Genomic DNA, 14,235 nt, shown 5'->3' on the forward strand with positions numbered 1-14,235 from the left:
GATGTTGTCGGGGCAACCAGAAAGGGAGGGTGTAGGGCAATACTCATCTACCCGGAACTGCATGAAACCAAACCGCCCTGGTTTTAAAGTCTTAAAGCCTTCTCTTTCTTGAGCTCAGAGGACCCAAGAGTCCAGCTCACCAGCCTCTTCGTCCCCAGGACCCAGACACCCAGTACTTACCTCCATGGAGCTCTGTCGGTCCTCAGCCCTACTCACTGGCTCCCTGGGCCTGGTGTGTACCCTGATTGCTCTGAGCACGGATTACTGGTTTGAGGCCAGGGGACCCGGCTTTTCATTACACTCGGGGCTCTGGCCAAAGGGGCTTGGGAACAATATAGCAGGTAAGGTATAGTGGTCTCTCCGGTTGGGGGAAGTGGGTTGCTGGAGGGGCGGGCACTGAAGTCTTACCTCTGAGCAGACTACATCCACGCGACCCAGAGCCTCCTTATTCTGGCCGCCGTGTGGGGCCTGGTGTCTGTGACCTTCCTCGTCATGTCCTGCATCCCCTCACTGTCCATTCGAGGCTCCTGGCCCCTGGCCTCTTCTGTCATGGCTTTTGCTGCAGGTAGACTCTGGGCTGCCCTTGGGCTATGGGGATTGGTGAGTTCCCGCAGAGGGGCTGAGCCCTCTCTCTTGTCTTCATCCCCAGCCATTTTTGCCACAGTGGCCATGGTGGTCTACACCAGCGAGCGGTGGAACCAGCCTCAACACCCCCAGGTCCAGACCCTCTTCTCCTGGTCCTTCTACCTGGGCTGGGTTTCAGCTGTCCTCTGGTTCTGTACAGGTGACTGCTCCTCTGGGACCTGGATAGGCCGGCTGGGGGCTCTGAGAGAGCAGGGTGGGGGCTAATGCTAACCTCTCTCTGCCACCGCAGGTGGCCTGAGTCTGGGTGCTCACTGTCGTGGCCCCCAGCCTGGCTATGACACCTTGTGAGCCAGAGGCGAGACAGGCAGGATGAAGCATTATTCGCGGAAGACCTCGTCAGGAGCCACGGGCGCCCGCAGCCCTCCCTCTAGCCCTCACCCAGCCTTCCCACTACCCCTCCACTTGTTTCTTCATTCATTCAACAAAAATTTGCTGGGATCTGGTTATTCTGAGATTAATTCAGCTGCGACACAAGCTGACGGCAAGCCACCTCCCTGGTGGGCGACACTCGGTGCCCAGAAAGGAGTCGGAGCCCCCAGCTGCCGTCAGGTGGCTCCCACGCACGGAGCTGGGGCCGGTGAGGACTCAGGCTTGGCCCCATGTCGGCAACCTTCTCCGGCCCTTGTCTTTCTCCCTGGTTTACCTTGAGACCCTGTCCTTTCTCTTTTCTCCTTTGTCTTTCCCACTTCATGCTCTTGCCTTCTCACTCCCTCTCTGATGTTGTCACCCTTTCTTCACTCCGGTCCTCTTCACTCCATTAATTCATTTACTCCTTCAGGGGGCTTTTCCTGAGCTCCTCCTTTCTGCTTCATCTCACTGAGGATGCAGATGGGAGTCTGACCTGGCACCCTGCCCACTGGGGGCTGCAACTCCAGGGACAGAAGTGAGACAGCAGGCAGAGCCCAGGATGGTGGGGAGAAAGACTGACTGTGTCAGGCCAGGGTGGAGGGGAGCTTTTTGTGGGGAGGGTGTTTAGGGGCTTCTCAAGGGCCAAGGAAATGTCATCCAGGTGGAGGGACCCAAAGGTGGAGGTGCGGAAAGGCTGGGAGTTTTCAGGGGATGGAGAACAGTGCTTTGTGGTGGAATGTAGAATGCAGGGGTGGTGCAGTATGAGGATGGACAGGCAGGTGGGAGCCAGGGCCCCTGAGGCCACAGTGACTCTCTTCCGAGGGAAACAGGGAGCTACAAGGTTGTGACCCGGAGAGGGTCAACGTCAGTTCCAGGTGCCAGACAGACCCCTCTGGGGCAGGCAGAAGGGAGAGAGGAGTTGGCAACGCAATGGTTGTGACTGGGACCAGGGCGTGAGATGGGAAAGAGGGAAGGAGCCAGAAAGATTCAGGGGGGCAGAAGGAACCGGACTCAGGGATCCAAGGGCTTTATGGAGTGATGGGCAGGAGGGGGCAAGGATGATAGTGCCCAGGGGTCTGGCACAACCAACTGGGTGGGATGGCAGAGTCCTCCGTGGTTGGGCGGAAGTTGCTGAGTTCAGTCGGGATATGGCTGTCGGGGGTCTGGGAGAGGGACCCAGTGACGAGCTCCTCTGGTAAGAAGACGCAGGATGGAGACTCCAGGAAAACGGGTTCTAAGTGGAGGGAGGAGGAGGAAGAGGGGCAAGAGCTTGCATGGGGACCGAAGGGGGCGCAGTCAGAGAGCTGGGGGCCTGGGGTGCTTATGGGATGAAGGGAAGAGTTTCCACAAGGATATGGTCTACTATGTCATGGCCTTTTGGCTCCCCCAGACCTGCCGTCTGACTCTGCGCTGTCTGTGCCAGAAGAGTTGCTTACGTGTGTATGTGTGTCATGGGTGGGTGGGTGGTTATCTCTTTAAATGGCTGATGGGAGAGAAGATTCTGGAACTCCTCCTGCCTCACAGAGACCCAGTCTCCCTTCCCCCACTCCTCTGGACTCTGTGTCTAAGAAGCCCTGGTAGCTGGGTGTGAGTCACTTAGATGGGTGGGTGCCTGGGGGTGGGGAGGGCACTGGACAGGCTAAAGGGACATTCCACTGGGGCATGGAGATCTTTGAAAGACAGGGAGGTTTCTAAGCAGTGATTCTTTGGGGGTAAGGTCTCAAGGCCCCCAGTAGGAGCAGTAGGCCATGAAGGTCTTGGGTTTGGGGAGGGCCTGAAGGAGGGGTCCCCAGACAGAGGTGCTGGGGTGCAGTTAGACATGGAGGGACATGTGGGAGGGGGTTTCAAGGACTGGAAGGACCCGGGAGAGGGGTCTGGGGACGGGAGGGGGGGTTGGCCAATCTTGCATGTGTGGCCCTCGGCAGCAGCCTCCCTGGCATGGGGGTGAAGCGGAGCCTTCAGAGCGGGGGCACCTTACTGGGCTTCTTGGCCCAAATCCTCATGATTCTCTCCACTGCCACCAACTACTGGATCCGCCACCCTGGGGGCCACAGTGGCCTGTGGCAGGAGTGTCAAGACGGCACCTGCTCCAACATCCCCTGCCAGAGTGAGGCCCGGCCCGCCCAGATGTTCCCCACTGGACAGACAGCCCCCAGCGCAGACCACAGCTGGCACAGCAGCTGGGCACATCCTGCGGCGCCCCCACCCTCACCCCTTCCACTCCAGTCTCAGGTCCACCTGCTCCTCCGCCACAGAGACTACCACGAACCCCCACTTCGGGACCTACTTCCCTGTTGCGACATTAACTGCCCCTCACGGAGTAACCTCTAAGTCCCCATCCAAACCGTCAGCTCTGCTCCCAGCCCCGTACCGGCGGGTCGGGGTGGTGGCCAGGGGCGGCGCCAGCGCGGGGCTGAGGCGGCGCTCTCCGCAGCCATGCTGGCGGTGACGGGGGCGTGCATGGTGCTGGCGGCGGGCTCCGGCATCGTGGGTTTGGTGATGGGGCTGCGCATTCTGTGCCAAGAGGGCGACTCGCGGGGCCAGACGACGAGCGGCATCTTCTTCCTCTACGGTGAGACGGCAGCGGGCCCTCAGTCACAGCGTGGGCCTGGGGGTTGCAGGGGGCAGGGGCCCAGGGGTCGCGCTTTCAGGCGCGGGGAAGGGAGTGGGGGGAGGGGCCGGAGACCCAGAGGAGGGGGCGTGGCTGGGAGAAGGGGACGTGGACCGAGCGATGGGCGCGGCCTCGGTGCGGCCTGGGTGCGGCCCCACTGGCCAAGCTCACCGGGTGCGCGGGGCCCAGGCCTGCTGCTGCTGATCGCCTTGACAGGCTACACCGTGAAGAACGCGTGGAAAAACGACGTCTTCTTCTCGTGGTCCTATTTTTCGGGGTGGCTGGCTTTACCCTTCTCTATTCTCGCGGGTAACCTGGACAGCGGGAGGAGGGTGGAGGAGACTGCCCAGAGGAACCCCTCCCCGCAGACTCCCAGCCGCCCTCCCGGGGACTCCTCAACACACTCCGCTCCCGACTCCCGCAGACCCGGCAGGGGTGCCCTTGGGGCTCCAAACCCCAGTCCGCGGGGCACTCCCAGCCATCTGCCCCAGGACCCACCGTCCCCCACCCGCCCTCCGCTCCCCTCCCGCCAGGCTTCTGCTTTCTGCTGGCGGACATGATCGTGCAGAGCACGGATGCCATCAGTGGATTTCCCGTGTGCTTGTGACCGCAGCCTGCCTGGGGCGGAATAAAGGAACAGCTTTCACCGCCGCGGCTCCGCGTGCCTTTCTGGGGGAACACGGGGGACACGAACGCACGCGGGAACATGGATATGGAAAGGACGGGGGACTGGGACACGGGGGTACCTGGGGGTTCAGGGAGGACGTAAGCACATGAACCTATAGGGAACGCGGAACATGGGGACAGGAGCATGGAGTGGTCAAGGCGCTTAAGCTTGGAGGGGGAACGGGACACAGGGGTGGTGGGGTCAGGAGAGCACATGGGCGCTTGGAAGCGATGTAGGGACATGTACGCGGGAAAACGGATATGGGGGGAACGTCAGAGGCATGATCGTAGGACGAGGAACATGACAAGAAGAAAATGGGGAGAAACACAAGAGGACGCAGGGGTACAAGCATGGCGACTTGCGGAGGCGAGGAAAAAGTGGGGAACTAGGGGAGGGATAAATCTGAGGGCGTTGGAGAAAGTTTGGGAGGCCCGGGAGGAGCCCCACTCCGGGAAACACCTCCCTACGCGCATGACCTTTCTCCTAGTTCCAGACCACGCCCCCTTCACTAAGTTCTTTTCCCTTCCCCTCAGGTCCCGCCTCTTTCTCCGGCATCCGTTCTCCATTGGTCCGAATCCTCTTGCCACACACCCTCACCTCTCCTCCGGGCCCCGATTGGTCCTTTGTCAGGGCGGAGGCGGGCACCGCAGCCGTTGACTGGGTGGCCGCGCGGGGCGCAGGCGCAGAAGGGGGGTGGGCGGGACGTCTGGATCCAGAAGCGGAGTGAGACAACTGACCCCGCAGGTGGCAGCGGCAGGAAGATGGCGGAGCTGCGCGCGCTCGTGGCCGTAAAGAGGGTCATCGACTTCGCCGTGAAGGTGACCGGGCTCCCTCCACCTCCCCGAACCCCGCGGCCGTGTGCTTCCGGGGTCACTGTATAGGGGGTCTTCTCGTACATCTGATCTCTGCCGCTCTTCCCCCCAAACGTCAAAGTCACACGTGAGGGCAAAGATCAAGGACTGTGAGGTTCAGACTTCAGATCCCTCCTTATTCAAACCTGGCCCCTCCGGCGTCATGACCCCGTTCCCTTTTCTCAAGTTTTTGGACTCACTGTCTTAGTAATTGTGTGCAGTACGAATTACTTTCTCTATTTCTTACCTGCTGGAGGTGCCACTGCCCCTATGTAACATTTGGAGAAACTGAGGCGTAGAGAGGTCACTCAGCTAGGATGGGGTGGACCCGAGATTCCCCTCCAGGTCCGTCAGACTCCTCAGCGCAACTGGTGCTTTGCACACAAGGCACACTTTGACCTGTTAGGCTGCATTGCACACTCAGGTGACTGTTAACTTGGGAACCCAGAAGCTTTCACCCTGCAAAGCTGCGGGGTGAACGAGCAGGCTCTGGCCAGGAAGGGAGGGAGAAGGGCTTGCTAGAGATGAAATCCTGTGTGACTGAGCTGGTGTCCTGGCTCCCATTCCCCGTGAGAGGGCTGTGGGGGGGTGCGCAACATCTCTGAGGTCCTGGCTTGTCCCCAGAGAGAAGCTGGTCGGGACAGAGGTGAATCAGACACAGCCCCTCCAGCCAGTTTCTCGAAATACTTGGCTTAAAGCAGACTGAAGGTGGTGACTGCCCCTCCGTGTCTGTCCCCACCATCAAACTGGGATTCCACCTCTGTGGTCCCAGGATTGCCCAGCCAGGGGCCTGGTATGCCAGAGGCCTCGGGGCTTATGAAACCAGGGTCCCTGCCGGCTTGGGGAGTGAGGTGGGAAGGAGGGAGCCGGACTTGGCATGGAAACTTCAGTGATCATAACTGCTCAGGTTTAGTGAGTGCTTATTGTGCAAGTGGCAGCCCTCCGAGTCCTGGACAGAGACTGACTCATTCGGTGCTTTCAGTATCCTCTTGGTAGTACGAATCCATCCCGTTGGGCGGGTGAGGAAAGTGAGGCCCGCCGAGGTCCTGTTACTTGCTGAATGACCCAGCTCCAGGCAGCCACAGGCAGGATCTAAGTCCTGGCCTAGTCTCTGCTCTTCCCCCCCCCCTTTTTTTTTTTTTAAGATTTTATTGCTTATTTAAGGGAGAGAGAGCAAGCGCACAAGCGGGGGAGGGGGAGAGGGAGAGGGAGAGGGAGAAGCAGACTCCCGACTGAGCAGGGAGCCCGATCCCAGGATCCTGAGGTCATGACCTGAGCCAGAGGCAACCCGTTAAGCTTAACCAGGCACCCCTCCGCCCGTTTTCACTCTACAGCTGCGGCAAAGCCCTGACAGGAAAGGGCAGGCGTGTTGTCTTCAGCTGCTCTTGGGGTCCTGGGACCTTCTCTCCTGGGTTCCTCCCACTTCTAGCTGTTGCTTTGGGCTCTGTCGCCCCCTGGGCCTCCCTGTGCCCCAGCCCTGGTGTCCATGGCCTGAGATGTCTGGGTCGTATCTCTCTCAGCCCCCTGGCAGGCCCCAGTTTGATGGGCTTTGGGTCCCATCCTCACCCAGTACAGGGCCTGGCATATGGATGTGTGTGCTGAATGTGAGATCAAAGAGAGGGTATCAGCTGCTGTCCTGTCCCAGGGGTGTGTGCTGCCTGTCCCTCCCATACTGCCCCGGGGCTCCCTCTACTGCATCCTGTCTGCTGGCTATGTGTGTAGGTGCCCTTTCTGAAGAAATAAATGGTTCAGACATTGCCAGCTCCCGGGGCACTGGGCCAGAGCCCCAATACCGTTGCCCTCCTTCCCTCACCACCCCTGCCGCCTGTTACTTGTCAGCTGGTCCCCTTCTCCATCCTCATGGGCCTAGCATTTCAGACTTCCCCTCCTCCCACCTGGCCCCACACGCAGTCTCCTCCCTGGTTCTCAATGTTTCCTTCAGTCCATCCTCTCTCAGCCTCAGGGCTCTTCCTGCACCCCGAGTTGCCCTGAGGCTCCGCACCCTCAGGACAAAGTCTGAGCCCCTCAGCCTGGTGTTCGAGACCCTTCGTGGTCTCGCTGTGGTCCCTGCTCTGCCATCCACGGTGCCCTGTCCCTTCCTCACTGTTTGTGCTTCCACAGCTCCCACCTTATCTTTCCTGACAGACTAGGCCCCTTCTTGCCTTGGACCTTTGCCCCCCTCACTGTGCCTTCTGCCTGGGCACCCTTCCCTCTCCACATCTGCTCTTTGTTCCTCCCTTGTCGTGCCTAACTTGACCTGTCAATCGTATCAAAAGTTTAGTGATTCTCTGGTATCACCTCCTCCAGGAAGCCCCCCCTACCCCCACCCTCTCAGGCCTCTCGATGTGTCTTCGGACACTCCTGCAACTCCCTGGGCTTGCCTCTCTCAGCTCTGCTCCCACACTGGTTTGGGATCCTCTGCTCACCCAGGTGTCACCCCCACACCCAGAACAGCAGCTCCTTGGGGTGTGTGCCAGGTCTCACCCACTCTGTTCCCAGCATGGCTTTTTCTTTCTTTCTTTTTTTTTTTAAAGATTTTATTTATTTATGTGACAGAGAGACAGCCAGCGAGAGAGGGAACACAAGCAGGGGGAGTGGGAGAGGAAGAAGCAGGCTTTCAGCGGAGGAGCTCGATGTGGGACTCGATCCCGGAATGCCGGGATCACGCCCTGAGCCGAAGGCAGACGCTTAACGACTGTGCTACCCAGGCACCCCCAGCATGGCTTTTTCACCTCCTTCCAGTCTTTGCTCGGATGTCACCTTCTCTGTGGGGCCGTCCCTGGACACTGACTTAAAATTGCAGCCCCCATCATCCCTGTGCCCTCTCTTGCTGTAGTTTCTCCCATACTCTTACCACTTTGTAATCCACAGTGTAATTTTCTGATCGCTCACTTTAGTGTATGTCTCTCCTTCTAGAATTCAAGCTCCAAGGTCAGGAGGAGAGTTTGTCTGATGTAGTCACCACTGTCTTAAATATCGGTTATGTTCTACGGTTCAGGGTCCACTTCAGGCCAGCTGCCTGGGTCGACTTCCTGCTGTGTGACCTTGGGGGGAGTTGCTTAACCACTCTGAGCCTTATTTTTCTCCTCTCTACAATGGGGATAACAGTAGTTCCTCCTGTATTGGGTGACAGTGCAGATTAAATGGGGTGTTAGGACAGTGCCTGGCTCACGGGAAGTGTTGGCCTTGGCTGGCACTCAGGGAATGTGGTTATTATTGGTAGAACTGGTAATGGAAGTTTTTTTACTCTCCGGTCAGAACACAACCAATGCTCTGCTCAGTGTGTGTCTGCATGTATGTGTGCGATTATGTGTCTAGGGTGTTAATTCATAAGCATTTGGCAACCCAGGAATACTCAGTTGTGGCCAGGGATACATTTTCCACGAGCCGATGAGGCCGTAACCTTCAGCGTTTCTTTCAAGGCCCGGGGAGAGACTGAATCAATTTTGCATTCGTGATTTGGTGTGTGTTTTCCTAAAGAGGCTCCCCCAGAGGCTGGAGACTTCAGGCCCCAGAAAACCTGTTTCCAGCTCTTGGCCTAACGCCAACCAGCCATGCCTTCCCTCGGTTCTGGAAGTGCCCGGCCTTTTCCCCTTCCCTTCACCCCTCCTGTCCTCGGCAGGGCTGGCACCTCCTCGTCCCTTAGGTCACCCGTGTCAGCTCTGTGAGGATGTTGGTCCTCTTTGCCTGCCCGAGATGAGGTCTGCTCTAGAAGGGTCTCAGAGCACTGACCACCACCTTAGTCATCTGTCGCTGGCATCCCTCCCTGGCCACCATCTCCCCGTCTGGCCTTGGCTGTCCCGGTCAGTCTGTGTCCTGGGTGCTCTGTGTTCTGCCCAGAGCCCCAGCATGTGCCCAGTGAGTGACTTGCTTGATGGAAAAAACTAGTGGATAGAACCACAGAGAAGTCCTTGAACTGTGTCAGGAGTTCAGGGAGAGCTTTCAGAAGTCACTTTATAAACACCTGCTCTGATAGAATGGGCCACGAATAAATGGTCATGAATAAAAGGACTGGCTCCCCTACTTCTCGAGGGCCCATTTTGTGTCTTAGAGAGTTGCATGATTCCCGAGACAGACTTGGAGTTAGGCCTCTGGTCCTGCCACTTCCTTGCTGTGTGATCCTGGGCAAGGCGCTTGGCCTCTCTGTGCTTCGGTTGCTCCATCTGGACAATCGGGACAGTAATGGCAGTAAACCTAGGTGGTTAGGACAGTTAAGTGACTTAATACACGTAAAGCCCTGGGAGCGCTGCCTGTCTGGCTCCTGGCTGTTTCTGTTGAAGGTACATATTTTGCAACTTTAAGAGTGAAAGCTCCATGCCGAATCATCTCCTTTGATTTATAAAACCTCATTATTTAAAATAATAACAAAAAAGGTCGGCACAGATTTTTCAGACCAACCATTGTTTCCTGACGTATGTAATCTAACTAAACAGTGTTTTTGAAGCTGGAAATCAACTCAGGCTTAAAAGGGCTTCCATGGGGAAGACGCGCTGGCATGTCTCCCGGGGCCGGAGGGCTCATCCCCTGCTCCCTGGGAGTCAGGAGCTTGGTGCAAGGAGTCCCGCCAGAGCAAGAGCAGGCTGGGCGCACTCCACCAGCCCCTGGCCCCCCAGTACTGGGCTTTTACTGGTGGAGGCTGCTTTTCTTGTTCAAAGGGGAAACCTCTGACTTGGATTTTATTTTTGTAACGAGAGGGCTTTCGTGTTTTAGTTTCCATGCTGTTTTCGTGTTTGAGTGGTTCCGGTGCAGGTTCTCACATGTGGTTCTGGCAAGTGCTCGGCCTTCGAGTACAGTCATGACCAGAGCTGATGGAAGTCCCTGTCCGCGGGCAGTTGACATTCTGGTGGGGGGAGACTGATGGTCACTCTAAATCAGTCCAGTGTATGTTGTACGTCAGGGGTGGTCAGTGCTACGGTGAGAGTTAAGCAGGATAAGAGGGGACTGGAGAGTTGGAAGGGATGAGGTTTACACGGGAGGTGAGGGATAGCGGGGGGGGGGGGGTCAAGCCAGGGGATGTTCCAGCAAATTCTGGGGATCATGTGCAACCCGCTCAGGGTAGGTTCTAGTGAAAAAGCACAGATTCAGAGCACGGTGTTGGCTCCAGTTGTATTCCAGCAAAGTGAGTTTATTCAGTTCTGAAATTTGAGCCTTATTTTTGGCACTGAAATGACTTTTAGTGGTGCCTGGTGGCTCAGTCGGTTAAGCGTCTGCCTTCAGCTCAGGTCATGATCTCAGTATCCTGGGATCGAGCCCCGTGTTGGGCTCCCTGCTCAGGGGGGAGCCCGCTTCTCCCTCTCCCTCTGCTGCTCCCCCTGCTTGTGCTCTCTCTCTCTCTCAAATAAATAAATAAAATCTTAAAATGACTTTTAAAAAATGAAATAACAGTGATAGAAAATGATAAGTGTCCTTTTTTTCCTCCTCCTCCTACTCGGTGTTACCGGTCCATGAGGCGCATCCAGACTGGGAAGAGAGAAATGTGCAGGGAGGTAGTAAGAGACAGTGTCCCAGTGTCCCCGGCCAGGCCGTCATCCTGGGTCTGTGCCGGCTGAGCCCTTGGAGGGAACCACAGGGGAGGAGAGAAACAAGCCAGATCCTGGGCTGGATCGTGCAGGAGCCTGAGCAGGGCTCCTCTGGGCATCTCGTGGGCTTCTTAGACCCAAAACCCGGCTCTCCCTGGCTTGTAGGATGTAGCCAACAGAAGCCCCAGCATCCTGCAGGATTCTCCCTCTCCCCGCCCTGCCCCTGCCGAGCACAGAGCTCTGTCTCGCCCACCTCCAAAGACCTGTCCAGTCCGTCCACTTCCCCATCTCTGCTGGCACGGCTGTCCACTGTCATTCCTCATTTCGTTGACTAACAGCCACCCAGCTGTCTCCCCACTTTCCGCTCTTGCTGTGCTCCCAGTCTTCCCCACTAAGAATCCAGAACGACCTTGCGAAAACCTAAGTTGCATCCACTCACCTCTGTATTGTCCTTGCTCTTGGGACACAGACCCAGCTCCCCTTCTGGAGCCTGCTGGGCCCTGCACGGTTAGCCAGTTCCCTGTTGGAGCTCAAGCAGATTCAGTGGCTCCAGAAAACGCAGACTGGTTCTCTTCCCATTCTGCACGTCAGACGTCTGAAAGCGTCTACTGAGCTAAGGTCAAGGTGTCTTCAGCCCTGCGTTCCCTCTGGAGGCGCAGGGAGAATCCGTGTCCTTGTCATTTCCAGCTTCCAGAGGCACCTGTGTGCCTCGCCTCGCCTTCTTCCAGCTTCAAAGCCCGCAGCACAGTACCTTCACGGGGTCTCTGACCCTGACACTACCCCTCCCACGTATAGCAACCCTTGTGATTACATGGGGCCCCCAACCAGAGAACCCAGGATGACCCCCTCCCCCAAATCATTAAATTAATTACATTTGCAAAGTCCTTTTTTGCCATGGAAGTGACATTCATAGGTGTCAGGGATTAGGATGAGGAGGTCTTGAGGACCCGTTATGGTGCCCATCACAGTAGTTCAGCCTCTGGCCTGATGGCACACTGTGCTCCCCTTAAACCTCAGGGCCTTTGCACATGTTCTCACCCCACCAAACACTCTCACACGTGACCTGCTCAACTCCAATTCATCTTTCGGGTGTCAGCTCTACTGCCATTGCCTCAGGGAAGCCTTCTGCGACAGCCTCCAACATCAGACTAGGTCACAGGCCCCCATCCTCCTCTCTCAGAGTTCCCCAGACTTCTTCATGGATTGTCAGGTGGCATAGCAGGGGATTTGAGTGCTTGGGTCCTAGAAACCACCGACTGGCCAGCTGCTTTGCTTGGGTGCCTCGGTTTCCTCATCTGCCCACAGGGACAATGACGGCTCCTCCCTCGTTGGGCTGTCACCAAGATTAATGAGTTAGGTTAATTGCTTAGAACAGGGCTCCTGAATGATGCTCCTTCCGTGCCCAGTGGCCAATAGTATTCTCCCCGTTGGCTATTAAGAGGGGTGTGGTGGGCTGGGAAGTGGCCCTGCTAGGCTATTCAGGCCCCTGTCCATGGGTGAATGGTAGCCAATTTGGAAGCAGGGTCTTTGCAGTGGTGCCTGAGTTCAGGCTCCTGAGATGGGGAGGTTACCCTGGGTCTTCCAGGTGGGCCTTAAATGCCATTTCCAGAGTCTTCATAAGAGAGAGGCAGCGGGAGCGGGAGGAGCCAAGGGATGGATTCTGCCCTAGGGCCCCCGAGGGGCTGTGCCCTGCCAGCACCTTGCTTGCAGCCCAGAGAAACTGATGTTGGCCTTCTGGCCTCGAGGGCTGTGCGACCGTAAGCCACCGAGTCAACAGCACTGGGGAACGGCAGCCACAGGAGGCTAATAGGGGGACGGCTAGCTGTTCATACCGCACCCCCTGCGCTTGACCCGGAGCTCCCGGGCCAATGGGCCTTGCTCCCTTGCTCAGGCAGCGCCCCAGAATCCGGCTCGGGGCCAGCATACGGTCGGTGCTCAGTACAGATGGACCGTGAGAGGAAAGGAAAGAGTGGGGTTTGCCTGTTCCGTAGATAGGCCTTCGATGCTGGTGTTTCGCAAGCTAGAACATGACCATGTGTCAGTCATGAGATCCACGTAGACGGCTGGCATTTAAGGAAAGAGCAGAAAATGTCAGGGTACGGTGTACAAAGTCAGGGGAAGTCTTGTTCACCGAACCTCGCATCGCAGTGGTATTTCTATTGATCCATAGTATATGTTGTGTATTTGTAATGGACTCGGGAGTATCATAAAGTGTATTTCACACTGGGGTTTATGGCAAACAAAAATTAGAGAAACATTGTCTCGGGCCCCAGGAGCAGCGAGGACAGAGTCGGACGAGCACGTCCGATGTCCCTGGTGCTCCACAGATGTCTGAGTGAGACCCTGAGAGCATGACCCTGTGCCCACCTGTGAATTCTCATCTGCTGTGTCCCCAGAGCTGTGGGACCCTGGACAAGGCCCTGCCCCCTCCGGGTGCCCATTGTCCCCGTCCGGCCCTTGCCTTCTTGCCTGTTTCCTCTGACCCTGCCCCTTCCCTTTGTGGCTCGGCAGATCCGGGTAAAGCCTGACAAGACGGGTGTGGTCACGGATGGCGTGAAGCACTCCATGAACCCATTCTGTGAGATCGCCGTGGAGGAGGCCGTGCGGCTCAAGGAGAAGAAGCTGGTGAAAGAGGTCATCGCTGTCAGCTGTGGGCCCACCCAGTGCCAGGTGCTCAGATCCCCGGGAGCAGGTGCCAGGGCCCCGAGGCCTGGGTCTGTGGGAGGAGACCCTGGGACCAGGCTCCCTGGGGCTGGAAGCCGAGTCAAGCCCCTTCTTCCGGCAGGAGACCATCCGCACGGCTCTGGCCATGGGCGCGGACCGAGGCATCCACGTGGAGGTGTCAGCGGCAGAGGCAGATCGCCTGGGTCCCCTGCAGGTGGCCCGCGTGCTGGCCAAGCTGGCAGAGAAGGAGAAGGTGGATCTGCTGCTGCTGGGCAAGCAGGTGAGTGTGCCCCCTGCTCAGGACGGGGGGGAGGGGGCAGGAGCCGCGATGATGGGGTCCAGGCTGACTGGAGAGTTTGAGCAGGGTGGGCAGGGTGACTGTGGACGTCAGAAAGACTCCGGGGTCCTGTGGGGTAAGATCGGAGCCCTGGGGGCTGTGGTGATGGTCTGTGTGGAAGAAGAGGAGGCCGTCGGACAGAGCGGACAGACGTGTGGCTGGAGGGACAGGGCTTGAGCTGTAGGGAGTGAGGGGGAGGGCAGAGGTCCAGACGGTGCTGGGGTCTGGCTGGGAGACACAGAGGGGAACTTCTGGAAGAGCAGTCAGGAATTGCACGGAGCCTGGGAAGACATGGGAAGGTGGTTTGTGGGGAAGACAGCTGTGTGGTTCCGAAAGCCTGGGCTGCCACAGATACCTGAGGCTTCTGGAAGGTGCTGGGGAGCCTCGGGAGGCCTGTGAGCAGGGTAGGGACGGGATCAGCTCCGGGTGCAAAAAGAGGACATGAAGAATGGACTAAAAGGGGAGAGATTGGAGGTTGGAGTTTTGGGAGGAGTTTGGGGGGTAGTGGTGAGCCAGAACCCTGCCTACCACATTGTACCCCCACCTGGGGCGGACAGGAGTCTGGCTCAGCTATTTCCTCAGGAGACTGGGCA

The 14,235-nt window shown here is 57.7% G+C and overlaps 3 protein-coding genes across 5 annotated transcripts in view; all 3 read left to right on the plus strand.

The window, feature by feature from the left end:
• On the plus strand, positions 1-4,251 carry NKG7 (natural killer cell granule protein 7). The gene is made up of 5 exons (XM_011235630.3): positions 1-341; positions 419-565; positions 650-784; positions 875-3,565; positions 4,138-4,251. Exons 1-4 carry the CDS (start codon positions 185-187, stop codon positions 931-933), a joined length of 498 nt encoding a protein of 165 aa, XP_011233932.1. The 5' UTR covers positions 1-184; the 3' UTR covers positions 934-3,565; positions 4,138-4,251.
• On the plus strand, positions 946-5,030 carry CLDND2 (claudin domain containing 2). 3 transcript variants are annotated; one of them, XM_002927923.4, is made up of 4 exons: positions 2,895-3,100; positions 3,428-3,565; positions 3,794-3,913; positions 4,138-4,251. In XM_002927923.4, the coding sequence occupies exons 1-4, from the start codon at positions 2,932-2,934 to the stop codon at positions 4,209-4,211; spliced, it is 501 nt and encodes a 166-aa protein (XP_002927969.1). In that variant the 5' UTR covers positions 2,895-2,931; the 3' UTR covers positions 4,212-4,251. The 3 variants fall into 3 exon arrangements, with proteins under 3 accessions (XP_034495073.1, XP_034495074.1, XP_002927969.1); XM_034639182.1 differs by lacking the exons at positions 2,895-3,100; positions 3,794-3,913; positions 4,138-4,251 and adding exons at positions 946-1,222; positions 4,805-5,030; XM_034639183.1 differs by lacking the exons at positions 2,895-3,100; positions 3,794-3,913 and adding an exon at positions 946-1,222.
• Positions 4,960-14,235, plus strand: part of ETFB (electron transfer flavoprotein subunit beta) — a 13,701-nt gene continuing 4,425 nt past the window's right edge. The window contains exons 1-3 of the mRNA XM_002927921.4: positions 4,960-5,089; positions 13,153-13,311; positions 13,427-13,585. Of these exons, the coding sequence (XP_002927967.1) occupies positions 5,033-5,089; positions 13,153-13,311; positions 13,427-13,585 (375 nt within the window). The 5' untranslated portion in view covers positions 4,960-5,032. The remainder of the gene's footprint in view (positions 5,090-13,152; positions 13,312-13,426; positions 13,586-14,235) is intronic.

Source organism: Ailuropoda melanoleuca, chromosome 12, assembly GCF_002007445.2.
Source record: "Ailuropoda melanoleuca isolate Jingjing chromosome 12, ASM200744v2, whole genome shotgun sequence".
NCBI classification, from domain to species: Eukaryota; Metazoa; Chordata; class Mammalia; order Carnivora; family Ursidae; genus Ailuropoda; species Ailuropoda melanoleuca.